Genomic DNA, 17,639 nt, shown 5'->3' with positions numbered 1-17,639 from the left:
TTGGGGAAAGAGATAGGTACTGTTACTGTTTTATGCATTCGAAGCAACACCTACCAGCCAGTATATTCAGTAGGTTGAAGTCCCCAAGACCATAAATCTAGAGGACCAATAGTATACTGTATAGTCCTTGAAATGTCATATTGATGTATGTACATTGAGGTATTCATACTATACATTATGTCTTCTATGTGTAGTTGCATAGTTTTTAAACAACATACTTCTACTAATAATTTTTAAAGTATTCTAAATAGCAATACACTGATTCTCACTAGCAGTGACTTCTGAATTACTGTCTGCCACTCACTGGAGATTAAAGTCTTAAGAAATGATGAAAGGTGCTTCACTTTATTTCCATGCATCTGTTACATATGAAGATGTATGACACTTTGAATGACACTTTAGTATGGTTGCATAAGCTCATAGAAGAATTTTATTTTAAAATTGAGTCTTTCAATCTACCTCATATTAATTGTAGTTATAAACAGGGGTGAAAACTGAAACAAACAAGTGGAACAGTTTTCATTGTGCTATGATTATTATATGAATTATGTCTCTGTGCAGAGTCTTGTTCCAAATCTTCCAGAGTATTTGAAACATTTTGTGAGTCCCCCGAACCCATATGTTAGATATGGCTCTCACACAGTTAGATATGGCTCTCACTGAAACCCTTTCAGTTGGATTTCAGTATTAACATAGCCATTCCTGAACTGCTTTGTCTAAAACTTTTTTCCTTTCCTTTTTTTCTTTTAGTTCTCTTTAATCTTTCTCAGAAATTCATTGAGTTATTAATTGTGATAATTTGTTTTTCAGTTACAGGTCTCTAGTTGTGAGCTTTATGGCTCTAAGGGGTTTAATCTGAATCTTTGCTCTGGTTATAATCATAGGGGTTAGATATTTGCATGGCTTCTAGGTATTTACTAAGCAAGTTCATCACAATCATTCTTGTTTGCTTACTTCTCTCTGGAAACAAACTTTAAGAGATACTGACCCTGAAGTGCTTGTAGCCTCTTCACCTTCTTTCAATCCTCATACAATTACCATGTATCAAAGGTTATCTGGCAGCCTAACTCTGTAAGAAAATATTTGCATTTTTCACTCCTCCTAAGAGTTGTCACCACTATTGTCATCCCCTCATTTTGTTGCCCATTAAAACTCCACTCCCTTTTCCCTCCTCTTTTATTTCCTCTGGGAGGGGCCATTCATTGTCCATCTGCGGTCTTACTCCCAAGTCAACCCCTGTTCTTTAGCTGTTCCCTTTGTCTGGCAACTCTGTGCACGCACACACTGGGAACAGGCTCCAACTGTTTTTCTGCCTCACTGATGTCTGCCTCTGAAGGCAGCTGATAACTGGCATACAGCTCTGGCTCCCTCTCTGCCTCTGATACAGATCCCTCAGCAGCGCCGTCCCCAGGCTCCAGGATTGGCCCATGTTCCTCCCTAACCTCTTCACTGTCTGAATCTGCTGCCAGCTCCGCTGGCTGCTGGCAGGTCACAACAGGGAGGGATCAAATGCTTCATCAGTGTCAAGTCCCTTCAGGCCCACAAGAGTTATAAGTCAAGTACACCTTGAATTCCCTTGACTCTTAATATACCACCAATTTGCTTTGACTGTTAATTCAGATTCTTATAGACAGTATTAGCATATAATAAGTCTATATTCATTTGAACTATGTGGACTCCTGATTTCTTGCACTTATTCTTTTTATGCTTAATATTTTTAATTAGGTTAGGCCAGTGCAATACCATTTCACTGGAACTGAAATTTATTTTTGGTTTTTCAAGGTTTTTCCAAGCTGCATACTGATAATGGGGGCCATAAAGTTTGCTCCAGCTATTGCTGCCTGATTCTCATTCAGATCAGCAGCTTTCCGCCTGCTTATATTAGGTAGCCATGAACAATTCATCTTCACCTACCAACATAGGAAAGGGAAAGACCATTGCTTTTTCTGACACATTGTGATGATCAGAAAGAAATTTTCTACTTATACATTTGTTTGAATTGATAGATGACCACTTACAGTAGTATATTTGCAGCCAAGAAACCTTTTCTATTTTTGTTGTCAGTGTTGTCAAATGTTCAGACAGAGATCTTTCTCATCTTGGTGCTCTATTTGATGTACACTTTCCAAATGCCAAATTTACTTTTCAGCAGTTCAGCTGTCATACATCTAGCAGGTACCACAAAACTGGTCAACAAATTAAGAGATTTTATACTCTAGAAATTCTTACAAAAATTGCAGTCCCTTTCTTTTTTAAATGTATCATATTGTTTAGTATTTCTTAGTGAAAAATCATTATAATGCATATAGAAATACAAATAGAAATATAAGTAAATGAACTTGCTAAATACAGCTTTGTACACGCATGCATATATCTATTTTATAGATTTAGATCATACTTCTATTTTATATAACTCGTGGAATACTTAATCCACCTTCCACCAATTTTCCCTACAACAACAATCCTATAAGGTGGTTATTCTAAGAGAAAGAACTGGCTCAAAGCTACCAGGCCAGTTTATGTGCCTGTAGAATTACTATGAGAATCTGATTTTTAATCCAGCACTTTTACCATTAGTTCCAGATTGCTGATACAGCATTAATTCTGTTATGAAATATGTTTTAAGCCCTTGAGTAGAAAGTCCTAGTCTACATAAAAGATGTTAGATTCAATATTGTGTTTACTGAAGTCAGCTTGTCAAATGAAGTTATAGATTTAGGTCTTAATTCTTACCCTCAAATGCTGTTATGATCTACATGCACTTTCCTACCTCTAAATGTAACAATTAATACAACAGACTTCTATGATAGCAAAATGAAATGTTTATATTGGAATCCTTTTTAAAAATCACAAACCTCCTTTTCTGTGTTGAAACTTACATTTCTTTTTAATTTTAGGGACCCGTAGCAATGAGAGTTGCAAAATTGGCCATAAATCAAGGAATGGAAGTAAGAAAATCTATTTGTGCTTTCTATTTAATCTTTTTTTAAGGGACAAAGTACATGCAGAAATTGTATATGAATCAAAATCTATAAAAGGGTAGTTGGATGTATTGTCTTAAGCACAGTATAGAAAGTTTGGAAAACTGACTCCTATCCATACTTTTTTTCTTGACTATTATACTACTAGTCTCATTGCCTCACAGAATAGGGAAAGTTTGAACATGACCCTGCTATTGCACATAGAACAATGCAAATTATGCAGATTCCTCTTATAGCTTACTTAGTCCTCAGTTTGAAAAGAATTAATTCTATAAATCAGCTTATTAATTCCTTAACTTTAGAAAATCGGCTAAACTATGATGTCTTTGTTCATTTTTTAATTATTATTTTGAGCACAACATATTTTTATCTGATTTGCAAATTTCTATTTGAATAAAAACAATATATTTCTTTTCTATTGTAACTAGGTTTTTGAAAATATGTATTCCAGCACAGTTATACTAGAAATTAGTACCTCTAGACTTCTTAAATGTTTAGTGAACGCTAACCTTATATCTATTTTTACAAAGCTTGAGCAAAAGCCATTTTCTTTAACATTATTTTATTAAAAGTTTTAAAATTAAGATTAAAAATTAATACAAACTAAGAGTAAGAAAAAATAATAAGGAAAAGATAAAAGAGAGAGCTCAAGTGCAAGAAGAAAAAAGTTACATAAAAATTGAAAAGGAAGAAGAAAAATAAAGAAGTGACTTTTAATCAGGATGAATTTGATTTAAATCAATATTAAATCAAACCTTTTTACTAATGATTTAAATCATGATTTAAATCACTAGTAAAAAGATTTGATTTAAATCAAGTCGATTTAAATAATAATTTTTAAAGAGCAACTGTCATCTCTGTCACACAGCAGCTCCTTCTCTGACTTGCTGTTGACTTACTGACAATCCCAAAATTGCAGAATATATAGCCTCATGCTACATAAGTAAGCTCCATTTCATGCTGAATAAACTAAATTATTAATGTTTGTTAAACAGAAAACTATATTTAGATAGATTTTTACTCTAAAAACATTTTATTAAGATAAATTTGATAAAAATAAAAAACTGCTTTAAATAAAAAAAATCATTTTTTAAAAATTTAAAAAGAATCATTAATTTTTATTCACCCTGCATCTCATTTTCTTTATAGCAGTTTTAAATATAGCTATAGATTTACCTCTTTCTCTAAAGTTACATTGTGACTCTTATTTTTTTAAAAAATCCTATTGTCAAAACCAAACATCATAAGTTTATTTCTTCTGCTATACACAAAAAGTTCAAAAGAGATACCAAAAGCTATCTTCTGATTTATTTTGTGATATGGTTTTCTAAAAGTATGATATTGATCTATATATTGCTTTATATAAGTATATATGTTATCCCCGAGTTCTTAAGGAATATGAGAAGCATATAAGCACACAGTAAATGTACTCAGCAAAAGTATTTGTGAATTTTTGTTGAAACAGTTCCTCAAATGGAAATCCCAAATGGTGCTTTGAATGCCCTTATCTATATATGGAGAATATATCTTGTTACATGCACTTAGTTGTTTTAGAATTTGGCTAAGATTGAATTGCTGTTAAAATGTGGGAAAATGTTAGGGATCACATGATTTCTCATATTTTTCTTATATTTCATTTCACTATGATCACTTATCCCCTGTGGCCTTGTATACATAAACATTTTATATGGTTCTTCATTTCAGTTTATTTTTTAAAATGTTATATCAGTGATTTTACTATTATACATATAAATTAGTCATAAAATGGAATGCAGAATGTATCATGTAGCAGTTAGAATATAAATTCTTGGAATAGTATGTTGACATCCTGTTAAAAGTACTTTAAAATTAGCTGGATTTGTGTGTAATTGGGATACATTTTCGGTATAATTAAACTCTAAATAAAATTTCAGTGGCCTACCACAATAATACAACTAGATTAGGGCCACAAAACTCTTTTCAAGTGCAACATCTTTATACTTTAATGGTGTGGAACCTGTGACTCCCAAGTCCCATTAATCCCAGCAAACATAACCAGGCCTGAAAGCTATTGGAACCTGCCACAGATTCTGTACATCCTTATGAAATTCCAATCTAAGATTCTATTGAAGTATAGCCTCAACTATTATTATTTTACAATTGTATCACAGCGGCCAGTCGTTGTTGTTGTTGTTGTTATACAATTGTATCACAGCGGCCAGTTGTTTCGCCGGATTTGGCATTGGTTACTAGTCGGGCCCCACCCAGGGGCCTAGGACGTCGTAATGTATTTTCGTAATATGCGTGCAGATCCAAGCATCATCATCATCATCATCATCATCATCATCATTATTATTATTAATGTTGATAAGAATATCATTTTTGCACTAGTATGCAGAATATTTTCAACACTGTTTAGATTTATTCTACTTTTGTTGTTATTTAGGTAGATCTGCTAACAGGTTTGGCAATTGAAGAAGCCTGTTATGCTCAGGTATGAAATTATAATTATCCTGCTTTGGTGCCTTCCAAAATCCCCCCCCCCCCACTATTTTCTATGTTTAAATAATGGTAATATGCAAATTGCAATGTCATCACCTAGTAGCAAACTAAAATAGTTGAAAGTTTAGTTTTTATGATGGGAGAATTACAAATATTTGCTTTGGACCTCATGTATCTTACTTTTTGTGTGAGAACTTTACTCATTTACTGTTCAATTGTATATACAGTGGGGCAAAAAAGTATTTAGTCAGCCACCAATTGTGCAAGTTCTCCCACTTAAAAAGATGAGAGAGGCCTGTAATTGACATCATATGTAGACCTCAACTATGAGAGACAAAATGAGAAAACAAATCCAGACAATCACATTGTCTGATTTGGAAAGATTTTTTTTTCAAATTATGGTAGAAAATAAGTATTTGGTCACCTACAAACAAGCAAGATTTCTGGCTTTCACGGACCTGTAATTTTTTCTTTAAGAGGCTCCTCTGTCCTCCACTCATTACCTGTACTAATGGCACCTGTTTGAACTTGTTAGCAGTATAAAAGACACCTGTCCACAACCTCAAACAGTCACACTCCAAACTCCACTATGGTGAAGACCAAAGAGCTGTCGAAGGACACCAGAAACAAAATTGTAGACCTGCACCAGTGGTGGGATTCAAATAATTTAACAACAGGTTCTCTGCCCTAATGACTATCTGGGTAGGTGGAGCTTGGTGGTCATGTGACTGGGTGGGCATGGCCAACTCAAGGTCACTCAGGTCGATGGGCGCTTCGCCTTAGCTGTTACAATGTAATAAGGGTTAACCGGAGAGGCAGTTTCTATAAGCAGGTCAATAAAGATTAGGCTAGAAACAACACTAGAATGTTTCCTTCCTGCCTTCCTTACAGGATTAGCCCTGTAAAGTGGAAAAAAACAAAAGGAGATTTCTTCCAACAATCAGTTCTCTGAACTACTTAGAAAGTTACCAACCGGTTCTCTCGAATAGGTGCGAACTGGCTGAATCCCACCACTGACCTGCACTAGGTTGGGAAGACTGAATCTGCAATAGGCAAGCAGCTTGGTATGAAGAAATCAACTGTGGGAGCAATAATTAGAAAATAGACGACATACAAGACCACTGATAATCTTCCTTTATCTGGGGCTCCACGCAAGATCTCACCCTGTGGGGTCAAAATGATCACAAGAACGGTGAGCAAAAATCCCAGAACCACACGGGGGGACCTAATGAATGACCTGCAGAGAGCTGGGACCAACGTAACAAAGGCTACCATCAGTAACACACTACGCCACCAGGGACTCAGATCCTACAGTGCCAGACGTGTCCCCTGCTTAAGCCAGTACATGTCTGGGCCCGTCTGAAGTTTGCTAGAGAGCATTTGGATGATCCAGAAGAGGATTGGGAGAATGTCATATGCTCAGATGAAACCAAAGTAGAACTGTTTGGTAGAAACACAACTCGTCGTGTTTGGAGGAGAGAGAATGCTGAGTTTCATCCAAAGAACACCATACCTACTGTGAAGCATGTGGGTGGCAACATCATGCTTTGGGGCTGTTTCTCTGCAAAGGGTCCAGGACGACTGATCCGTGTACAGGAAAGACTGAATGGGGCCATGTATCATGAGATTTCTCCTTCCATCAGCAAGGGCATTGAAGATGAAACGTGGCTGGGTCTTTCAGCAGGACAATGATCTCAAACACACCGCCCGGGCAACGAAGGAGTGGCTTCGTAAGAAGCATTTCAAGATCCTGGAGTGGCCTAGCCAGTCTCCAGATCTCAACCCCATAGAAAACCTTTTGAGGGAGTTGAAAGTCCGTGTTGCCCAGCGACAGCACCAAAACATCACTGCTCTATAGGAGATCTTCATGGAGGAATGGGCCAACATACCAGCAACAGTGTGTGCCAACCTTGTAAAGACTTACAGAAAAAGTTTGACTTCTGTCATTGCCAACAAAGGATATATAACAAAGAATTGAGATGAACTTTTGATATTGACCAAATACTTATTTTCCACCATAATTTGCAAAAAAATTCCTTCCAAATCAGACAATGTGATTGTCTGGATTTGTTTTCTCATTTTGTCTCTCATAGTTGAGGTCTACCTATGATGTCAATTACAGGCCTCTCTCATCTTTTTAAGTGGGAGAACTTGCACAATTGGTGGCTGACTAAATACTTTTTTGCCCCACTGTATGACTACTTAGAAATAGGACAATGCCAGATATATATATATGTTATATTTATGCTGATAGATAAATAAAGGGAGACTAGTATAGATCTATTTCAAGCTATTTAGCTCTCATCAGCTAGCCATACCCAAGTTTGGGAATCGAACCTGTGCTCCATTGCCTTCCCAGGCAGGGAGTTAACCATTTGAGCTACAGAGAACGACTCCTTATCAGCCAGCCAGGGAGGGGGGGGGTATATACTTAAAGTCACAACCCCTGGTATGCCCAAGTATGGGAGGAAGGTCACACTTCCACTCTCTGTCATTAGGCTCGTCACAAGAGACCATCCAGACAGAAACCCAATATTTTTTACTGTTGCCTTTTTTGTTATATTTGTTATATTTATGCTGATAGATAAATAAAGGGAGACTAGTATAGATCTATTTCAAGCTATTTAGCTCTCATCAGCTAGCCATACCCAAGTTTGGGAATCGAACCTGTGCTCCATTGCCTTCCCAGGCAGGGAGTTAACCATTTGAGCTACAGAGAACGACTCCTTATCAGCCAGCCAGGGAGGGGGGGGGGGTATATACTTAAAGTCACAACCCCTGGTATGCCCAAGTATGGGAGGAAGGTCACACTTCCACTCTGTCATTAGGCTCGTCACAAGAGACCATCCAGACAGAAACCCAATATTTTTTACTGTTGCCTTTTTTGTTATATTTGTTATATTTATGCTGATAGATAAATAAAGGGAGACTAGTATAGATCTATTTCAAGCTATTTAGCTCTCATCAGCTAGCCATACCCAAGTTTGGGAATCGAACCTGTGCTCCATTGCCTTCCCAGGCAGGGAGTTAACCATTTGAGCTACAGAGAACGACTCCTTATCAGCCAGCCAGGGTGGGAGGTATATACTTAAAGTCACAACCCCTGGTATGCCTGTTTCTCTTTGTATTACTTAACAAACCCTGTGAGTTACAGGCAAATTTGTAATCAAGAGTCTTTCTCACCACCATTATTTATCATTGAAGTTTATCAAATTAATAATTACATAATCTGAAAAATAACTTGAAAATGATCAGCAGCATTGTGGGTACCAAGACAGTTCTTATACCCTAAGAATGTCTGGGAGGTTGATGAGACTTAACGGGAGGTAGGCTTTTTCTTTATTCTTGAATGCACCATACTAATTCTGTCTTACATGAATTATGATTGGTTTATTTAATTAAGATGAGCTTATTCAGATGTGAAGCTGGAAAGAGCCACCCATTGCTGGTTAGTTCTTGCAGGAGTGTTTTCCTGCAAGACGAGTTTTAAGAAGCCACACTTCACAATTTACATCCTTGTTGCAAAATTAATAGTTACGCATTATTATTATTTTTAGATTACATTCTTTTTTGAGAGATTCTCATTTCAGAATGAACAAATATGAGACGCAACTTTCAGTTTTATCTCATCCCTGATAACCAGAAAAACTTTTGATTATAGAAGAGCATTATTGATTTACAACAGCTGCAAGCATTTTGTACAATGGTAGGATTCAAATAATTTAACAACCAGTTTTCTGCCCTAATGACCAGCTGGGTAGGCGTGGCTCTGTGGTCATGTGACTGAGTGGGCATGGCCAACTCAATGTCACTCATGTCGATGGGCGCTTTGCCTTAGCTGTTACAATGTAATAAGGATTAACCGGAGAGGCAGTTTCTAGAATGTTTCCTTCCTGCCTTCCTTACAGGATTATCCCTGTAAAATGAAAAAAAAACAAAATGAGATTTCTTCCAACAACTGGTTGTCTGAACTGCTTAGAAAGTTAACAACTGGTTCTCCCGAATAGGTGCGAACTAGCTGAATCCCACCACTGATTTTGTAGCCATGGCTCAGCTTATACTTTTTATTATCTTTCTCTAACCCATATTTTTGAGTTATGTTTGTATATAAATGTAACTAACTTACAAGAATTGAAAAAGATTTTCTTCTTTGTAGACTATCCCAACAAAAGACAGAATTGAAGGTCTTCTTGCTTTTAAAGAGAAAAGACCTCCTCGCTACAAAGGAGAGTAAGAAAAGCTTCTTTTAAAATGCAAATGAAATAAAAGACTTTTAGCTTGCTCTTTGCCTCAGAATGTGGACAACTGCAACTATGGAAGTAAATGTAAATACCCATAAATTGATATTTATAATGTATATGTCCTGAAGGCTTTTCTGTGAAATTTCAAGGTCATTGAATTCTACAGCACTTTATTCCACATCTTTGAATTGTATATCTTATCAATTAAATATATACATTCCTAAAGAAACTTAACAATGTAAGTGTTCTGCTGTTGGAACAAAATAATTCAGCACACCAGACACTGTAGATTATATTGAATAAATTTATCAATAGATCAGCAAATGCATTTTTATTCCATCTGAATGTGTAAATTTACGACATTTCCCAAATTGATGAAAGAACAACTGGGAGTATATTTATATACTCTTGAAACAACTGTACAGCTTGTATAATTGTAAAGAGTTATTCAGCATATTAATTGTGCTATGCTTCCATCATAGGATTTTAACAATAAAATAGAGACTGAGATTTTTTTTTTGATTGGGATTATTTGGGTGCAGCATAAAGATTGTGAGTTAAGGGGCTTTGTGTGTGTATAATGGCACATGAGTTTATTATTGTGTGTATACAGGTAGTTGTTGATTTATAACATGTCATTTAGTTAGCATTCAAAGTTACAATGGCACTGAAAAAGTGACTTATAGCAGTTTTAATACGACCACTGCAGCATCCCCATGGTCATATGATCAAAATTTGAATTCTTGACAAGTGGTTAATATTTATGATGTTGCAGTGTTCCAGGGTCATGTGATCATCTTTTACAGTCTTCTGATAAGCAAAGTCAATGGGCAATTCAGATTCACTTAACAACTAGATTTCTAACTTAATGACTGTAACAACTGTGGCAAGTAAAGTCATGAAATAGGGCAAAACTCACTTAACAAATGTCTCCTTTAGCAACATAAATTTTGGGCTCAATTGTGGTCTTAAGTCAAGGACTAACTGTAGATGTAGACATATGCACACACACAATCACACATAACCAAACAGAAACAACAGGCATTCTAATTAAATGCAAGAATGAATGTAAAACAGAATTAAAACAATAAATACATAGTTGAAAATACATTAATAAACCCAATTTAGCAATAGGTCAGATAGCTTTACCCTACATATGAATCAAAACAGACCAAGAACATTTTGTCTTATAGACTTGTACATTTTAATTAAGTGTGTCTAGGGATCTTATTAATTAATTTAAAATAATAATCTGTGAATTTACCACTTTACGTTACACATCTCCAGAAATTTCTCATACAATTGGCTGCAGTTGTGTTGCTTACTACACAAGGCTCCTCATTAGAAAGCAAGTAAACTGAAATTGCTATAAAGAAAGTGACACCACCAGCCAAGGGTTCTACATAGCTGATGGCTCCAAAAAAGGAGTCACTAGCGCTGCAAACATCTGTCTGCTTGGAATTCTTCCAACTTTAGAAAGCAGCTGCATTCTGCTGAGGAGGTAAGAAGCAGTACTAATTTTTTTGTTTTACGGTAGTCCTAAACTTACAACAGTTCATTTAGTGACCGTTTGAAGGTTCAACAGCACTGAAAAAAATGACATTACCATTTTTCATACTTAAGACAGTTGCAGCATCCCCATGATCATGTGATCAAATTTGAGACACTTGGCAACTGACTCATTTATGATGGTCATCCTGGAGTCATGTGATCACCTTTCGCTACCCACTGTCAAGCAAAGTCAAAGGGAAGCCACATTCACTTAACAAATGTGTACTCACAACAACTGCAGTGATTCACTTAAAAACTGGCAAAAAAAGATTGTAAAAATACAACAAAACTCACTTAACAACTGCCTTGGTTGGCAACAGAAATTTTGGGCGTGTGATTGTAAGTTGAAGACTTCCTGTATTATAATTTACAATGTAGGGATGCATACAAGCTTTATTTAAGGCAGCCCCTTGTTATAAAAAAATTTGAAAACAATGATGAGAGAAAAACTGTCATTAACTAAATACATGTTGCACTTCAGAAAGCTTACCCTTTCTCGACAGCTAAAATTAACAAAAGACCATATGAGTATGGCCAGTCTTTGCTTTCTTCAAATAAATACAGGAGTTTATAAGGATTCTTACACTCCTAACTTAATTAAGGCATTATATTAGCATTCTCTCTGTGCAATCCACTTCCATCTTAAACAGTAGAATCAACATCTTATCTGGATTCATTGTCAGCATTTTAATATCACCTACAAGCAGTAAACATATTGATGTTTACTGCTTGTAAACATCTTTTTTCCCCTTTTTGTCCCTTTGACTGTTCACCTAAATTGGATGCTAACCTTTGTAGGAAACTTATTCTACCCACTATATGAACTAGAAGGAGGCTTCATCTATATGAATGCAGTGTATACCAGTTTTTTGTTTACATATTTATTCTGTCTCATTATCATGGAAAAATTATATGTAATTTTATATGTTGCATGTCAGTAATAAATATAAGAATGTATCAAAATGAAATGAAACAAATATTCCACTTTTTGATTAAGTACTTCAGTGGACTTATCACTATGCTAGCTGATTGACCATTTTATCTATTATAATTTTAGAAAGAAAGAAAAAGTCTCCAAAAACATTAAAATTCTGTATGTAATGTTTAATAAAGTCATTCATCCAATTAAATATACCTAAGTGTACAGACTTCACTTAGACTAAATATATCGTGTGTAAAAATAACAGAAATTATAATAATTGCATGTTAAATGTCATTCATCAAAAGTGCTTATACGTAAAAGAATACAAAAATACTTCTACTAAACTGTAATATTTAGTCATTTTGATCCCTTATGTTTTAAAAATTATCTTGACTTAAGAAAATTATTTATACATATTTTAGTTTTCCTTCACAAGAAGAATGTTGCTATTTATTTGCAGCCCTTTTATCTGGTTACTTTTGTACATAATATATCATGGTATCTTAAGTTGTAATGAATTCCAGGGGGAAAGATTATTCACATTAGGCAATAATTTATCCTATGTTTCTTCCTCATTTTTCTTTATGTTGGTTAATCATTTGCTAGAAAGAAGGGGAATAAATTGTCCATTGCCTTAAAATTTGTTAGGATGAAAATTCAGTAGATAATCCTTTTGGGCTGATTCCATTTGCACCCACTATGTTAACCTCAAAGCAAAGTAATTTCTCAATCTTCTTAAGCTTTTTGGGAAAAAGAATCAGACGGGAGGGAAAAAAACTGTTATTCTTAGACCCTGTGCAAGTAAAGGGATTTATACTCATTCAAAAAAAATCCAAGCCATTATCTCTTGCTGAATTGAATATCCAATTAATATATTATTTATAATGCATTTATAATAGTACTCTTTTAGATTAATTATCTCAAGTGGAACCAAAGCATGGATTATTAACTGCTAATTTTTCTAATTGTATTGTTCCAGTGTGATATGTAAAACATAATCTTTACAGAACTTGTAGCTTTGAAGTATAATGACTTGTCAATATGTAATCACTAGGTGAGTTACATATCTGATTTATTGCTTGCCATAGTTGCCAAGAAAAAAATGCTATGGCCTCTTAACCTATTTTGCTATATTTGCTATATTTGCTTGCTTTTGTTATGAAACTTTGGAAGATCAAATAAGTAGAAATGAAATTCACTATGAGAAAACTGGATTTACAGCAAGATACCATAAAGATTTGGTATTATTGGAAAATAAAGATCCTTAATCTTTTATGGGATTTCACCTCATATTTCAATTTCTTTCCTATTTACAGAATTTATCTTACTGATGTGATGAACAAAACTATGTAAATATATTGTTTATACATCAAATACAGAAAAAAATTGCAAAGAAAATGGACCATGCTCTATAGCCAAAACAATGTAAACAAAATCACTATTCCATTGTACATTTTTATTTTATTTTATTTTATACACATAAGCACATCAACAGAACACATAAACACATTAACAAAAATAACCACATGACTTAAAAACAACATAGGAACAAGAAGTTCCATCGTATATCATACAGCAGTTCCGAATCGGTTTCTTTGCTGTTAGTGTTTTCCTTTCTATATATTTCTATCTTGCGTTTGTAAGACGTTTGTAAAATGTTTGTACATTTTTTCATATAGTTTTAGAAATGAAAATAAAAACTGAAAAACTAATATAATGGAAAAAATCAAAATAAATCACAGAAAAGAAGAAAAATAGAAAATAAAGATACAAGGTAGCTTCTACCCTTCTTTACTGTTAAAAGTACAATTATAAATTTGCCTTGGTACTCTAAAACAACACGACTCTCTTTCTATAATCTATCCAGTCTAATTATCAAAGAAGTCAATTTGGCTACCTCAGCAAGTTCAATCATTTTCACTAACCATTTCTCCATTGTGGATAATGCTAAATCTTTCCAAGTTTGTATATACAATGTACAACAACAAAATTCCATTACTTTTTTCAAACTGCCCGTCAATTCCAATATAAAAGCCTCTGATCACAATTGTTTATTTTACCATTACTTTAAAATCCTTTGAATCAATGTATTTATTTGAATCCTCTTTTTTTTTTTTTTTAGCTTTTTTACTTATCCACCAAATATGATAAAATGTCCTTTTTTGTTGTTCACAAGGACTCAGGAGGATTCTTGTTATAATGAATTCGGGAAGAAGAGTCCAAATTTTGTATGTTGATATTCAGTTAAGTACCAGATGTTTTTCAATTTCTTATGAACATGATTATTTTGGTGAATTGCATTAATTCATTTAAGGTATTTCGCTTATATTGGTATTTCCAATATATGGTATTTACTAACTGTGGATACTCAAACTATTTTCCCAGCTGGTTGAGAAGGGGAAAAAAGATTGAAATGACAAACATAAGTTGGGCGGGAGCCTGGAAAAGAGAGAAAGATTCAGCAGCAACACTTCATATCACTACGTGAAATACTCCTGAAAACTCAATTGTTCCAGTGATGAAACATAGAAGTTGCATAACTTCCTTTCTCCTTGTCTTCACCAATATTTCATCAGCGTGTATACTTTTAGTTCAGGTATTTCTATCAATTAACTCTCCCAAAATTAAATTTAATTCTAGACAGATAAACCATTCTTGTGTTTTTTGTACCAGTTTATAATTCCTATTGATGAAAAACAACCCACTTTAATTTTTTTTTTTAAATGAAGAGAAATTTGAAGAATTGCTTGTGGATGAAGCTGTTGTTGATATCAGAAGTCGTGCCTAAAATGTACAATCCCAACACTATCCCATTAAGTGGAGGTGAGGGGGGTCTCCCCTCCCCCCATACTGATAGATGCAGCTTTGTAGTGAAGTTGTGCTAGGAGTAGATGGATAATTGTGGAGAATAAATGAAATTAAAGCCAAATGTGGGGAGGACACTCTGCCACAAGTCTCATTACTTGATTTCTTCTTCCGTCATCCCTTCTCTTTCTCTTATTAAAAAAATATTTTCAGATGGAGGGGTGGGGGAATCTTTTCCATTAATTTCCAGTAGATGATGGATATTTTTAGAGGGTGGCATCATGTGAGAAAGGCTATGCTTCATTTCTCTATTGTCTAAAAGCAACAACAAGAAATGAGAAATGGCAAGCTGGATTTGAACGAACCTGATCCATTTCACTGTGTCCAAGTTCAAGAACAAAGTTCTCAACTGCTCGTCCATCTTTGTCCCAAAAGAAAAGCCTTTGATTCTTTAAACTATTTTTTCATCTCTGTAGTCTAATTTTAATTAATTAAAATGGATAAAAAGTTAGAAATATTTATTATAAATTATCCATTAATTTTTTCCAATATTAAATCTATGTTTTTCCTACACCTGGTTTAGCAGTTTTCTTATAATGCAAATCTATATTCTGCTTTTATTTCCAATGAGTTCATTGCAGCTGTCTCTTACTATGAAAGCTAGCTGGAACTTTTAGGATATTCTGGAATATACCAAGTTGGGAAATTACTGATTTCAGTGGGAATTTAGTCATTTAACAAACATGTTCAGGATTTCATAAAATAGAATGGATGCCATCAGATAAAGATACTTCTATGTATATGCTATCAATTACCTATAATAGTTTTAAGTGCATGTGGTTCTTTTACAAGCCATGGCTTTCTTTGTTCTTCCTAATTAAGCTAGGTCTTAAGTATTTGTGCAAAGGGTTAAAATTATCCTGTGCTGCAACCCCCTTTTTATTATAATTATAGCATGCTTGTCTGAATGGTTTCGCAAATGTTCTTTTCAGTAATACTGGTAGGAGATTAAGTAACAGCTTCTTGCTAATGTTTATTGCTCAAGAACTTCAAACACCATTGTTCTGTGCTGAGATTTGATTTGCCATGCATTCTTTTGGCTGTGTTTGTTCCTCTGATCTTTATATTTCTTTGGCAAATAAAGCAATTGTGTGTGATAGTGCATGTGTGTGCACATGTATCTATATGAGTATGTTTTTTCTCTGCCAGGAACCATTTGAAGTTTTTATTGATTCCAGCTTTAAAAAGCGATGTTCCCAGTGGACAATGTGGCTATGGTTACATTTATTGCAGCAGAACGTAAGAACTTGAAAGCTTCTTCTTAAAAGGTTGAAAAGAAGACAATTTTGTCTTCCTTCATATCATCAAGTTTAATTATTGGCATTAAGTCCCAGTTGGCAAGAACAGCACGTCACATGGATCCATTTCTGTCTCAGGAAAGGTCAGCATATGGCATAAACACTTTGTCTGTATTATGTAGCCTTGTACTCTGATCACATAACACATGTTTTTGAAAGCATTATGCAATGTTATGCTCCTGACTAATGACTGCTTGCACAAGAAGTTTTTCATTAGCCTGAATGTTTATATCCTGGGAATGATTAACTTCGTGACATAATTCTCATCACATAAATATGAAAGTCTCAAACTTTTCAAACTCACATTTCAAAAATGAAGCCTTTTCTTCTTGGTAATGTAGTTCAGCTTCAAAGTTCAGAAAAGAGCTTTTTGTTTGGTAAAGGGCATAGATGATTTATTTTTGGATTGCAAAGTATTACATATGATTAATTTTGGAAATAGTGACAATCATAGAAGTGTAACTCATTTTGTCTAAATAGTCAGATGTCTTTCTTCAACAATCAAGCTTACCTTAATTGTTTCTGGCCATTACTATTCCCATAATTATTACAATGATCTTATTTATTCTTGCTTTTTATTAGTCCAGTTGAAGATGCTAAGCGTTTACTAATTTATGTGTTAATTGCTGTGTTTTAACTTTGAGGTTTTCCTTGGAGCAGAATAATACATGGAGTGTCTCCCCTTATTTTAACCTAAAAACAGCCCCCCTTGAGATGGGTCCTGTGTCATTCAACAATCTCCATAATGGAATAAAGATTTGAATCTATCTAGCCCATGCTTTCTTTGAACTTATTTATAGCATATCACCCATGCTTTCAGTGATTTCAGGTCCAGTATCTTCAGAATTGCTTCCTCTCAACGCAATTAGTATAAGGTAAAGGTAAAGGTTCCACTTGCCCATATGTGCTAGTTGTTCCTGACTCTAGGGGGCAGTGCTCATCTCCATTTCAAAATTGAAGAGCCAACTCTGTCCGAAGACGTCTCCATGGTCATGTGGATGGCATGACTAAATGCCAAAGGCGCAGGGAATGCTGTTACCTTCCTACCAAGGGTGATCTCTATTTTTCTACTCTATTTTTACAAACTGCGAGGTTGGCAGAAACTGGGACAAGTACGCTTTTCCCCTGAAAATAAGACCTCACGGATAATAAGCCCAATCAGGCTTTTAAGTTCATGTGCTAAAATAAGCCCTCCCTCAAAAATAAGTCCTCCCTGAAAATATTGCAACACAGCAGCAGTTATGAGGTGATCATACTCACTGTATCCTACACTTCAAAAATAATAAGACCTCTCCAAAAA

At 34.7% G+C, this 17,639-nt stretch overlaps 1 protein-coding gene across 1 annotated transcript in view; it reads left to right on the top strand.

The window, feature by feature from the left end:
* Positions 1–10,518, top strand: part of AUH (AU RNA binding methylglutaconyl-CoA hydratase) — a 34,284-nt gene extending 23,766 nt beyond the window's left edge. Inside the window, exons 8-10 of the mRNA XM_032214228.1 lie at positions 2,898–2,948; positions 5,407–5,454; positions 9,619–10,518. Coding sequence (XP_032070119.1) covers positions 2,898–2,948; positions 5,407–5,454; positions 9,619–9,696 — 177 coding nt within the window. The 3' untranslated portion in view covers positions 9,697–10,518. The remainder of the gene's footprint in view (positions 1–2,897; positions 2,949–5,406; positions 5,455–9,618) is intronic.
* The last annotated feature ends 7,121 nt before the right edge of the window (positions 10,519–17,639 follow it).

The sequence above is a fragment of the Thamnophis elegans genome, chromosome 3 (assembly GCF_009769535.1).
Source record: "Thamnophis elegans isolate rThaEle1 chromosome 3, rThaEle1.pri, whole genome shotgun sequence".
NCBI lineage: Eukaryota > Metazoa > Chordata > Lepidosauria > Squamata > Colubridae > Thamnophis > Thamnophis elegans.
Note: the sequence above shows the minus strand (reverse complement) of the source record. Positions and strands in the feature narration are given on the sequence as shown.